Genomic DNA, 13866 nt, shown 5'->3' on the forward strand with positions numbered 1-13866 from the left:
TCCACATTCCACTGTACCTTAAAAATACAACATTCAAAGTCGACTTTTTTCTTCTTTTTTTGTTTTGATACAATGGATATGCAGTGATAATAAAATTTCACAGCAAGTAAATATATGTTCTGCTTGAAGCACTTGTCCATTTATAATTGCGTCACAGGAATTTTCAGCACAACAGTCAGAGGTGGGAAGCAATACGTGCCTTTGAGCCTCTGCTACAACTACTGAACTCTACCATTTAGCACAAAACAGTCACAGACAATATACAAATGAATGAGCTTTGTTTATAGATATGGAAACTATAATTTCATATAATTTCTGTGTCTTGAAATATTATTCTTTTGATTTTTTAAACATATGAAAATGTAATAACTATCCTTCACTCACAAGCTCTACAAAAATCCTTGTTTTAGGATTTGGCTTTGAGGAAATATTGTTTACTTACTTAACTTTATTTATAATTAAGCTATTTGAAGCAAATTTTCTGGAATAATGTGATTGAAAAAGAATATTATTTTTTAATGAAATGTTAATATAATGTTATATAAGTTTCAAGTGTACAATGTAGTGATTTGGTATTTGTATATATTGAGAAACAATGACCACAATAAGAAGAAAATCCTTCTTAAGGATACATTAATCAGTTATTAGATTTGTCATGCACACCAGAGTATAATACAAAAAGTTAGAATACAACAAACATGCTTCATATCTAGGCTCTTTAGTCAGGAGATACTGGTGGACTTTGTACTGCCTAGGTATTTTTATTTTAAAAACCCAAGACCATTACATTAACTATAATTAGAGATTTCAGGTAAGCCAAAACATCATGTAAGCATTTCGTTTATTTGCGAAAGAAGCCCAGGGTAACTCCCAAACCCGGGCAGTGTATCAATAGCAGCCTTTCAGCACACCAACCCTTCCCTTACTTATTGAGTCTCTGGATGGATATCCTAAGAACTACTCCAGTCCTCATTTCTTATCTGTTTTTTAGGGCATCAGAGGCAGCCCAGGAAGAACAGGACTGACTGGATCTCTAGGTCCTCAAGGAGCAAAGGGTTCGTCAGGCCCACCAGGAAGCCCAGGAGTTCAAGGCCCAAAGGTACTTGCGTGTTTGTTCAGATGGATGAGCAGTATTGACCATCTTTCCTGGCCCTGAGTTTATTGACTAGATCACAGGATGGTAAGATTGATAGCTTGTAATTAAATTTGGCCAATAATAAAAAACACATGAGGGAAAAAAGGAGAGTACACGGCCTTGACATAGCCACGTCCCATGATAGCCACACTGCATGTAATTTGCTGGAACAATTTATTAACCCAGCATTAGTGATGTGTTATAAAAATGTTCTTTTACTCATTTTGTCTCTCCTTCCTTTTCTGTCATCTACCTTCTCCTCCAAAACAGAAAAATTTTATTTACTTCCAGTTACATACTTTCTCAGGTATACTTCCTGTTCCACTAAGTCTGAACCTAACCAACTAATTAACAAATATGATAAGCACACAGATTATTTCTTAAAGTGATAGTAATTGTCTTGCATTAATCTTCATTGCAAGGAGTGTTGTCACATGTTAATAGGCTTTCTATATAAAACCTCTCTTAGAAATATCTCAATGTACTGTAGATTTGACCCAGACAACCAAAAGATTAGACCAATATCTAATGCAGTTTCATAAAAGACCAGGATTAAGACATTGGCACCCTCATCATTATTATCTCTTAATTTGATTTTCAAGACTTAGCTTCTAAAGAATTTTGAGATATTCTGAAAATGATGACTCAGCAACTTATTGTTTACAATTTGAGCCTGTTAATGTTTTTACCATGAATATCCCTTTCCACTAAAAAAAAGATAGCTGAGCAAATGCTAAAATTGGGAAAAGAAATAAGATCCCTGCCTCTTTTGTGTGAATCTGGGGGAGGGGAAAAAAAGGATCCAATTTGTCAAGTCCCAAAGCTATATCTTTATCTCAAGACAGTGAAGGATAATTTGCTAATCTGAAAGCTTTAGTCAGAGTTTACCAAGCACCATTTTTCATTACCTTATCTAAAAATTGAACATGATTTCTAAGCTTATTTTTAGAAATTGTAAAAGCTATTGCAACTCTTATTTCAAAAACAAAATAAAAATATATTTTAAAATACTTGACTTTTAAAAACAAAATAATTATATCTTTAAAAGGAACTTTTATGGGATAAAGAGGCTTTGTATCAAAGGAATCTTGGGGAGAGTGTTGCAGACCTGTGCTTCAGAGGGGAAAGTTGTTTCCACCTGGAGCACTTGTAAATATTGGATTGGCCTCTGATGGACAGAATTGTCAATTTTTTAATGAAGCATGGCTTATGCTGAACAAGACAAGCTGGGTCAAGCATTTGAAGATGCTTTTGAAGTACTGAGGCAGCATTCAACTGGAGACTTTCAGTACTCCTCAGATTACAAAAATTACCTGGCTTTTATCAACCACCATTCTCATATCAGAGGAAATTCCAACAGCTATGGTGTGCGGCCTGCAGAGGAACCCATCTGTAACTGGAAAACAGTAATAAACAGTGCTACGGACCTCTATTTTGAAGGAAATATTCATCAATCTCTGCAGAACATCCCTGAAAACCAGCTGGTACAACCTGCTCTTCTCCAGCAAAAGGGAGGAAAAGGCAGGAAGAAGCTCCGACTGTTTGAATACCTTCATGAATCCCTATGTAATCCAGAGATGGCATCTTGTATTCAGTGGATAGATCAAACCGAAGGTATCTTTCAGTTTGTATCAAAAAACAAAGAAAAACTTGCCCAACTCTGGGGAAAAGAAAAAGGCAACCGGAAGACCATGACTTACCAGAAAATGGCCAGAGCACTGAGGAGTTATGGAAGAACTGGGGAAATCATCAAAATCCGGAGAAAGCTAACTTACCAGTTCAGTGAGGCCATTCTCCAAAGACTGTCTGCACCTTATTTCTTGGAAAAAGAGATCTTCTATTCACAGTATGTTCAACCTGATCAAGGATATCTCAGTTTAAATAACTGGAATGCAAATTATAATTATACATATGCCAATTACCATGAGCTAAGTCACCCTGATTGCTAAATACACTCTTACATTTCATAATTTTCTGACATCAGAAGTCTCTACAAGTTTTAGGATTTTTCTCTAAAAGCAAATACTGAAAAAAAATACTTCATGATTGTTATCTTTTATGACATAGCATATAATCTATACTAACTTGGGGAGAAATTTTGCCAGTGAACAGCTCTTTAGAATGATTGTCCCATTTGAAAGTATAGACTAAATGTTCTTCCTCTTACTAGTAACTATGCAATTATTTCTTTCTAGATTAATAATGCCAGTGGAGACTGTTTGATTTGCATATTGATTAAACATTATTTTCTTGTCACTCAGACCAAAAAAAAAAAAAAGAATCACTTTAGCATATATCCAATAGCTTTAGCAACAGAACAAAAACTGATTGCCTGTGATGGTGTTCCTGCTAAATTATATTCAGGGCTTTAAAAATTTCAGTGTCTAAAACTAGAACTACTATATGATCCAGCAATTCCACTCCTGGGTATATATCCAAAGAAAATGAAAACACTAATTCAAAAAGATACAAAATTTTTTTTTTTTTTTTTGGCTGCACTGTGTGGCTTGTCAGATATCAGTTTCCCAACCAGGCCTTTGCAATGACAATGCCAAATCCTAACCACTAGACTACCAGGGAACTCCCATAGTGACATTATTTACAGTAGCCAAGATATGGAAGCAACCTTCTAGCCAACAGGTGAATAAAGGAGATGTGGTATACACAACACACACACACACAGAATATTACTTAGCCAAAAAAGTGAAATCTTGCCATTTGCAACACGGATGGACCTAGAGGATATTAAGCTTACTGCAATAAGTCAGACAGAGAAAGACAAATACTATATGTTACCATTTATATGTAGAATCTAAAAACTGAAAATAATGAAATAGAAACAGACTTAAAGATATAGAGAACAAACTAGTTACCAGTAGGGGGAGGGCTGGGGGCAGGGGAGCAAGATAGGCATAGAGGATTAAGAGGTACAGACTACTAAATATAAAACAAAGAAGATACAAGAATGTAATGTACAGCACACGGAATGTAGCCAACATTTTATAATAGCTTTGAATAGAGTATAACCTAGAAAAATATTGAATCACTATGTAGTACATCTGAAACTAATGTAATATTGTAAACCGACTATATTTCTATAAAATAAAGATTAAAAAAAAAAAAAAGGAATCTTGGGAAACAGATAATGGAAATTTCTTAATGATGGAATTGAAAAAAATAATCATGGCAAAAACCAGGGTTCACATTTTAAGAGATTCTGCTCTGTTTGTGGTATCAGCTGAATCATCTCTGTATGGTAAAGAAAACACAGCAAAATAATTTCCATTCAAATAAAACACAAGCTCCATCACATACAAACACCCCCACACATACCACACCCTCTCTGTAGCCCCACTATCCTCCTCCCACACTTGCAGGCCCCTCTCTCCCCTCCTTTTTCCATAGTCATGACCACAATCTCTGGAATTCCCTTTCCCTACTGCCACATTTCTTGTTCATTGTAATCAAATATTATGTATGTGGAGAATATTGGTGGGGAGAATGATCATGCAGATTTTGACTTCCCCAGTGCCTTGTACTATGTTTGAGGATGGGCCAGAATTTAGGTTTCATTTTAAAATAATATGTTCAAAGGTTCTAAAGTCAAGATTACCTTTCTTTTTTTTTTATCCATAGGGTGAGCAAGGGCTACCTGGTCAACCTGGAATTCCAGGTAAAAGAGGTCACCAAGGAGCACAGGGTGATCAAGGCCCATGTGGAGAGTCTGGCATCAAAGGGCAACCTGTAGGTGCCAACTCAGAAATTCAATGAGCACTTATTATTCTACATACCAGGCCACCATCGTACAATAATGATAATCATTTCTATTCACATTACAGGGAGAACATGGTATTCAAGGTTTGATGGGTTTCCAAGGATTCCCAGGTCCCAAAGTATGTTTACATATTTTCTACTGGTCTCTGAGAATCCCAGGGATGGGGGAGCCTGGTGGGCTGCCGTCTCTGGGGTCGCACAGAGTCGGACACTACTAAAGCAACTTAGCAGCAGCAGCAACTAGTTATCTAGAAAAAAAAAAAAAGGTGTTGAAACACCAATATTTAATCTCTGACTTGAGCTTCTGTTTTTTTTAATCGGCAAAATTTCAGTTGGTGTAGAATTATATAATTGAGTTCTGAATGTTAATTTTAAAACTTATGTAACTATATATTTTCCTAGCAGTTTTATTGAATAATTTGCTTCTGCATCTTCTCATCTGTTTTTCCAAACATTTCAAAATAAAATTTCCAAACATTTCAAAATAAAATTTCCAAACATTTCAAAATAAAATTTCAAACATACCATAAAGTTGAGAGAATGAGTTAACATGCATATACCTATTACTTAGATTCTACAATAACATTTTACTCACTTTATTATGTACCCATCCAATCATCTGTTCCTATTTCCCTCTATCTCAGTCCACTTTTGATGTATTTCAAAGTCAGTTGTAGACCTCAGGACAATTCCTCCAAAATACTTCAGCTTGTACATCATTAGCTATCATGTTCCATTTTTTAAGGGCTAGTTCTTAATAGATTGGTACAAGGTTATTTCAAATGTAAAATGTTCATGTTTTGGCTTTTTTTAAATCATGCTTCTAGGGTCCCCAGGGAGATGCTGGCATTGTTGGAATATCAGGTCCTAAAGGCCCTGTTGGACAGAGGGTAAATATAAAGTCATTCTGCCTTCCCATATATTGTGTTTCTTTGTTCATTGCAGGAATTAGGGTTACAAAGTCTACAAATAATATACTTCAAATTAATAACTTAATAAAATTACTTTTAAAATAGAAATTCATTAGAGCACATGCAGAGAGGCTCTCAACCTCTGTTAGTTCATATATTAGTCTGAGCAAAAGACCCTGCAGGCCACCCATGCTTCTTGGTTCTTACTTTAAAAAAAGGAATTAATATGACTACTGGATAATGTATTTATTAACTTACACCAGAAACAAAAACATAAAGTGGTTTCATGTTATAAACATTAATATGACCAGGAACTAGAGACCACCCTCGTGTACCACCTGGAGGAGAACTTGTCTATGACCTGAATTCCTCAGACAACACTTTGAAAAATGTTTCCCAATCGCTCTGCTCAGGGGTGGGTATCCCTAGAGAGTGATGAAAAATTAATTAAAGAGTTAGAAAGATCAGGGCTCAGAAGAACTCCAATTAGCTGTTTAGTGCCTGAAATTGTAAACTGTAAAGAACATAAATATTAATAGCATAGATAAGTCACCAGCAGTTATTGGTTATTGTTTTGTTTGATTGCTTTCTTAGTTTTGTTTTTATTAACCACACTCTGCTAATTGATGAGATGATCTATAAAACTATAGAGAAAAAAAGATTTTAAAAAAATGAAGCATTGGTTTGAATGTAGTAGTAGCTCCTCTATGACTAATGCAGGTAGCTTCTTTACCGTCTGAGCCACCAGGGAAGCCCCTCTATGACTAATAGCAGCTCCTAAAGCAGGGATGGACAGAGTTGAGAGAGAGGAAGGTGAGCAGTTCAGACATAGGAGGACTGAATCTTGAAGAATTTAACAACTGAAAACCACTGTCTTATGCAAATATTAAATGAAAAGTCAATTTTTAGAAACCCTACACCCCTTCCCTAATTGTTCCAATAAATTGTTTTCCATAATACAAAGAGCAGTGTTGTCATGGGAAATGTTTATTTACAGACCCCTCTCAACATTTCTCCAGGTGCAAATAAGTTCTCAGGTAATTAAATATTTTATTGATATTGTCAAAGAGAAGCTGGCTGCTTGCCTAGCCTCTGTCCTAAGCACTGTGTCTCTATAAGCCAGGATCTAAGCCTATACTGCTTTGCAGCTCCAGAAATTTTGTCAGCTTTAAAATAATAAAGTTTTGGTAACTAGCTCACAAATAAATTATAATTGTAAATATTCCTTTATTAAGTCATTATAGAGACAAGTGAAAAGCTTTGCTAGATTAATATTTAGCAAAAAACTATTATGTACAAAATACTGATGTTCGTTTATGTCCTTATATCATTTATTCCTTATAAAAATCCCATGAGAGAAGCTATTATCTCTACTTTTCTAATAAGGAAACTAAATCTCCACAAGGTAATTCACTGAAAGCCATATATAGCTAGTATGTAAAGGAGTCATTATTTGAATCCACATCTGATTGACTGAATAACTTGTTTTTCACGTTTAATTCTTACAATGGCCCTGTGAATTAGGCAGTCTTATTTCTGACCAAGCAATCAGAAGTTTAGTTGGGCATAAGGATGCCCTATGGTCCTTTCCCATAATTTCTGTCAATTCCAGGCTGCATGCCACTCAAACAATTGCTCCTTCAACATCTGTAAATAAATTTATTTAAAATTATATACATGACCCTCTGTACTCCTTTTTTAAAGTAATTGCATTTGTTATGCAATGACATACATATAAAATGGCATCATTGAAACTATAACCAAATAAAAATTGTAATACTGATTTACCAGTTTGTTAGAAATTATAGGTTAATTCTCCTCATGGAAAATTATAATTATATACAGAATTTAGTCAGATCAAAATTACTGTGATTTCTGCTAACACCATAAGATTTTGTAATAAAAACTGGAATTATGTCGACATGGACTATTTTGCTATCGTGCAAGACATTTTCTAGAACTTTTCTGAAATACGGACAATGAAACTGACTTGTTTTCTTTTCTTTTTTTTTTTTTTTTTAACCTCAACAGGGAAACACTGGCCCCTTTGGCAGAGAAGGTATAATAGGTCCAACAGGTAGAACTGTAAGTTCGTTGCAATACAGATCTTTTTTTTTTTTCCATTTTCTTTTTTTTTTTTCTTTAATTTAATCCTATTCTAGAGTAATCCACAAGGAATCACTCTGGGTATTTGAGAAGCAAGGGCAAAAATGTACATTTTCATCTAGAAAGTTATTCGTGAGAATTTAGAGATCAAATGTAATGAAGAAGATACATAGAGTGTGATAGGTACTTAAAACAAATTGAGAAAGGAAAATAGAACTGGGTAGGGGAGGAGGGGTTGAGCATCATAATCAGGAAAGCAAAAGAATCTATTTTCTGAAAGAGAGAGCATAAGAAAAGATAGACAGACAGCCAAGATTTGAGTCTTTAAAAGTACTCAGTCTTAGAAAGAAATAGTTGGTGGAAATAACAGAAAACCCAGAAAAGCACAAGACTAAGGTCAGTTTCCAGAAAGGAGTAGCTAACAGTGATCTTTAAGAAGATAAATTGCAGTAGAAGATGGAGTACAGCTTGCACTGAGGAAGGAAGTAAATAAAAATATGTAATAATAACTTTTCTCAAATTCTTAAGCAGACTTTGGAGCATGTATGGTTATTTGCATTCAAGACAGGAGTAAACAGATGAAGTTTATGAAAGTTCACTTAGTTATTTAAGATGACACAGGTAGTGAATAACATAGATAATATTTCCTACTTCAAGAGCAGTGCTCTTTCTACTCCATTCAAGCAACGTCTGGAGAGGAAATTGAGACAGTTAATATATGCCAGTGCCTTAGGGAATCTTGCTATGAAATAAAATAGGAAAATAAGACAGTGAATGGTGAGATAGTCATGGGAGGGGTTTATAATACTAAATAGTGTAAATATACAAGAGGAAAATTGAGACTTGGAAAGGAAATATTCATTCTCTGCAAGGAATCAATATTTTGAATCATTTGAAAGTGTGATATATATAGAGACCAGAGTTTAAAAATATAAAACAGTATCCTTCAAATATTGTTAGTATTCTCATTGATAAATTTAGAGAAGAACTCATCACCAAAGTTATTGGCTTTTTGATTTTTAAAAAAATGAAATATGTAACTCTAGATTCGCAGCATTTACCACTCAGAGCTATATAGTCTAAGTGGGAGGTTGTAAGTGGGAGAATTCTCATATTTCAGTGGGTGGTTCTTCTGCAAGCTAAGGAACACATACTGTTCTGATTATGGAATGATTGTTCTCTTCCATCAAAAATGTGAAGTATTAATTGGTCAAGGAAAATATGATAAAGAAGTGGCTCAATTAAAATATCTTACTGTGTTTTGTTTATAGATAGTTCTTAAAGGCCCTTACAATGTTCAGCATGCACATCAAATTTTTTCCATCTTCTATTTTTTTCTATTCTCAAAAGAAACTTATAAGGAGAGTTCATTACGAAAGAATAAGCATTTGAGAATGGTCAAAATGCATTGTGGAAAAAAATAGTGGTGGGGGATGGAGGGCTTGCTCTTCCAAATAAGAAAACATTATTTCAAAGTCTTTGTAAATGAAACTATGTGGTAGTACAAACAATAGATCATTGTAGCAGTTTAGAGCCCAGAATTAGATCTCAGACTACATGGGAATTTAATTATAAGGAAAATGGTATATCAGTATGATTTGGGCTGCAAGTAATAGGAACCCTGAATCAAACTGCCTTTAACAATAAGGAAACTTACATCTTACCATGGGAATCTCAGAGTTAGGAAGGGCTTCAGTATTTGGTGACTTAATCTTGTTATCCGAGACCATCCTAAATGTTATCTTCATAATTAGGTTTAGGGCAAATGACTACAATATCTCAGTTATCACATCTAGATATAATTATCCAAAGTGAAAAAGTGACCTATATCCCTGTCTTGGGAAAAATAAAACTTTTCTAGAAGTCTCCCATTTTTTTTCATGTCTTTTGATCAGCCACACACCCATTCCTACCCCAGTGATAGGGAAAGTGAAGTGAAGTGAAGTCGCTCAGTCATGTCCAACTCTTAGCGACCCCATGGACTGCAGCCTACCAGGCTCCTCCATCCCTGGGATTTTCCAGGCAAAGTACTGGAGGGGTGGGGAAGGAGGACAAAATTCCTTTCAGTCTTCCTACTGCTGTAAGAAATTGGAACCCTATTTCACCCAATTTTTAAAAAATCTCTGATGAACTTTTTAAAAAAAGGAAAGAAAGAAAAGAAACAATTAAAAATCTTAGAAAAAGTAGGAAGCTAAAGTATAGCTTAAGGTTTGGGGAGACCTTTATTTGTTGTTCAGTGACTAAGTTGTGTCCCACTCTTGTGACCCCATGAACTGCAGCACAAAAGGCTTCCCTGTCCTTCACTATCTCCTGGAGTTTGATCAAACTCATATCCACTGAGTCAGTGATGCTATCTAACTTTCTCAACCTCTGCCACTTCATCTGAAAACTATAAAAGAACAGAAAACATACTTGAATTTTGTATGGGAAAAGATTCCATAAATAAAACTACTACAATTGGGAAAAAATAATTGCAAAGCAAACAACGTATAATGGGTTAATATATGAGCTTTGTAAATTGGTATGAAAAAGAAAACAGAGACATGAACAAATCAAAAGGTCAGTAACTATCCGAAAAGGTACTCTCCTAACTTTTAGTCAGAGAAACATAAATTGAAGTAATAATGAGATATTGCATCTACCTCTCAGAAAAGGTTGCAGGGAGAGTAATATTTTTGTTAGAAATGTGAATTACAGCCTTTATTAAAAGATATTTGTTAAAATAAATGTACATATATGCTATGACCAAGAAGTTCCACTTTGAGGAATTTGTCCCATAGAAATAAAAGTACTCAATACACTAAGGAAATTGAACAAAGATTTTTTTTTTCACAGCACCATTTGTATTGGGGGAAAAGTATGAAATAACATGAATGCTCATCTGTAGAAGAATGGTTGAGTAAACTGTCATCTAGCCACTTTGTGGAATATTATAAAACTATTAGAAAGAATTTATATCTAGTTTGGCTGACTGTTGTTTCATGATGTATTATTTAACATGAAATGTATCATGCATAAAAGAGTATATGATATCAGCATTATAAAATATGACCAATCACCCCATCCACATATAAACATATTTGTCAATATTTGATTAGAAAAAATACATAGATATATACCATGTCAATGCTGGATTAGAGGTGGGAGAGAGTGTAAAAAGAACATCTGTAAAGCTACCTTAAAAATCAGCTTTTTAAAGTTGCTCTTGTTTAGTCGCTAAGTCATGTCCAACTCTTTGTGACCCTGTGAACTGTAGCCCACCAGACTCCTCTGTCCATGGAATTCTCCAGGCAAGAATACTGGAGTGGTTTTGTTGCCATTTCCTTCTCCAGAGGATCTTCTTGACCCAAGGACTGAACCTGGTTCACCTGCTTGGCAAGCAGATTCTTTACCACTGAGCCACCAGGGAAGCCCCTTTTAAAATTTAATACCTAGTTTAAAATGAATTAAATACAAGATAGGAAACACAAAATCAGTAATATAAATTTTGATTAGATAATGAGATGGTATTTTTAGCCTGCAGGATTAACAAAAAGTGATAGTACATTAGAACATGTGTCAGGAAAAAAAAAGTACATATACTCCTGTATATTGCAAGTATAAGGCAATTTCAAACAAACTTTCTGGAGGATAATTTTCATTAAAAAAAAAAAATTTTAAGAGTACCAGGATATTCATCACAGTGTTGTCTATCATGACAAAAATTAGAAAAAGAAATATATAATAGGCAATTTATTAAAATATTATTATATGTTTTTAAATACTGGTAAACATTATAGTTCCAGAGAAGGCAATGGCACTCCACTCCAGTACTCCTGCCTGGAAAATCCCATGGATGGAGGAGCCTGGAGGGCTGCAGTCCATGGGGTCGCTGAGGGTCGGACACGACTGAGCGACTTCACTTTCACTTTTCACTTTCATGCATTGGAGAAGGAAATGGCAACCCACTCCAGTGTTCTTGCCTGGAGAATCCCAGGGACGGCGGAGCCTGGTGGGCTGCCGTCTATGGGGTCGCACAGAGTCGGACACGACTGAAGCGACTTAGCAGTAGCAGCAGCAAACATTATAGTTATGTGGGAATTGTGGGTTGATACAGAAAAGCATTAATATTTTGAGGGTGCATATTCATGTTACAGAAAAGATGAATAGTATTATTTCATTTTTTAATTAAAAAAATACACAATTTCCACAAGGATGAACATGAAAATAATAACAGAAATAACAGTAGTTCCAGCAACAGCACTCATGTGCACATAGAACATTTACTGAAATAAACCATATTTTAGATCATAAAACAAATTTTATTACACTTAAAAGAATAGAAGCCATATAAGGTATGTTCTCTGGCCATAATGGAATTAAACTAAGAATTAGTAAACTAGAAAGATAACAGGAAAAGCGCCAAACACTTGAAAATTAAGCCTCACACTTATAAACAATTCATGGATCCGAGTGTCTCAAAGAAAGTTAGAAAATATTTTGAACTGAATGAAAGTATATACAACATTTCAAAACTTGTAGGATGTAGCTCAGAAGGAGGATTTTAAAAAAAGAGGATAAAAGCGAAGAAGGAAACCACTCTGGAAGCAAGGTTTTAAAAGGCTGAGGGAAACAGATATTAGAAGAATTTAATCTGTTAATTTCCTTTCTAAATTATTTTGCATTTGATTATCAGATCAGCTGCTTTGACTTAATTGAATGAATAAGTAGCATGACATTATCTCACTTTAAGGTAAAACTAGGAATAGCAAAACAGATATGATGAAATCAATACAGTGTATTTGTTTTTGTTTTGCTTCGCTTAACATAAGAAAAGAAAACTAGAATTTGTGTAGATTTAGCTAAACAAGTCTTGCTAGATAGGGGGGAGAAAAAGCCTATTAATTATCATGTTTCTGTATACAGCCTCAAGTACATTTGATAAAAAATAAACCTACATTTTCTTTTGTCTTTCAGGGACCCAGAGGTGAAAAAGGCTTTAGAGGCGAAACTGTAAGTTTATCTAAATTTGTGGTTATAGTATCACTTGTCACCAAGTTTTAAGCTCCATGAAACCAAGGACTTCTTTTGACTTTTTCATTATTATGATTCTGATACTTGTGGAGTGAAAATAAAATTATAATTTTCAGGAAGTAGAGCTAACCTATATCGTGTATTGCAGTGACACTTGGTAAGCCCTAATGTTTAAGATACCCCCACCTGGTGCCTCAGACGGTAAAGCGTCTGCCTACAATGCAGGAGACCCAGGTTCGACTCCTGGGCCGGGAAGATCCCCTGGAGAAGGAAATGGCAATCCACTCCAGCACTCTTGCCTGGAAAATCCCATGGACAGAGGAGCCTGATAGGCCACAGTCCATGGGGTCACAAAGAGTCGGACACGACTGAGCAACTTCACTTTCACTTTCAATGTTTAAGAACCTGCCAGTCACATTCTTTCCAAATCACTGTGTGAAATGGAATATATGCCTTGTCACACATCAGGAGAGGAGGTGTAAGCTTTCTACGTTGGTGCCAGAACAGGAGGACTGTTGAGTGATTTTAGATATATGCCACTAGATTCAGTCAGAACCCTAGAGGGCTGCAAAGCAGAAGCAGCTTATTAGTGGTATTGTACTGAAATTCCATAACTGACAGGAAAACCCAAACGAACTTTTTGTTCAACCCAATATATTTCAGCCACCTGGAAACAATGGTGAGAGCAAAAGGTACACAGCATTTTCACACTAAGTAACTTATACTGGCACTGTTTCCTACTTTTCTAGGATGTCAGTTCTTCCAAGTTAAAGAAGATACTTTGTAAAGGGGCCACTTTTACAGCAGAACTTATTAAAGCAGCAGCATAAACAGAGTACAGGCATGGAGTGAAGTAAGGGGTATTGAAACCAAGTACAGAAGGCACATAGGAATAAACTGGAAGATAGCAGTAAAGCCTTGCTTATA

At 35.2% G+C, this 13866-nt stretch overlaps 1 protein-coding gene and 1 pseudogene across 6 annotated transcripts in view; both read left to right on the forward strand.

The window, feature by feature from the left end:
• The window catches only part of COL24A1 (collagen type XXIV alpha 1 chain), a 400744-nt gene that overhangs the window by 354632 nt on the left and 32246 nt on the right, over positions 1-13866 (forward strand). For all 6 annotated transcript variants that reach the window (XM_070367752.1, XM_005888435.2, XM_070367754.1 and 3 more), the window contains 6 exons: positions 992-1099; positions 4772-4879; positions 4975-5028; positions 5737-5799; positions 7852-7905; positions 12883-12918. In XM_070367752.1, coding sequence (XP_070223853.1) covers positions 992-1099; positions 4772-4879; positions 4975-5028; positions 5737-5799; positions 7852-7905; positions 12883-12918 — 423 coding nt within the window. The remainder of the gene's footprint in view (positions 1-991; positions 1100-4771; positions 4880-4974; positions 5029-5736; positions 5800-7851; positions 7906-12882; positions 12919-13866) is intronic.
• LOC102272622 (transcription factor Spi-C pseudogene) lies at positions 2266-3084 on the forward strand (annotated as a pseudogene).

This window comes from Bos mutus, chromosome 3 (assembly GCF_027580195.1).
Source record: "Bos mutus isolate GX-2022 chromosome 3, NWIPB_WYAK_1.1, whole genome shotgun sequence".
In the NCBI taxonomy this organism is placed as follows: Eukaryota; Metazoa; Chordata; class Mammalia; order Artiodactyla; family Bovidae; genus Bos; species Bos mutus.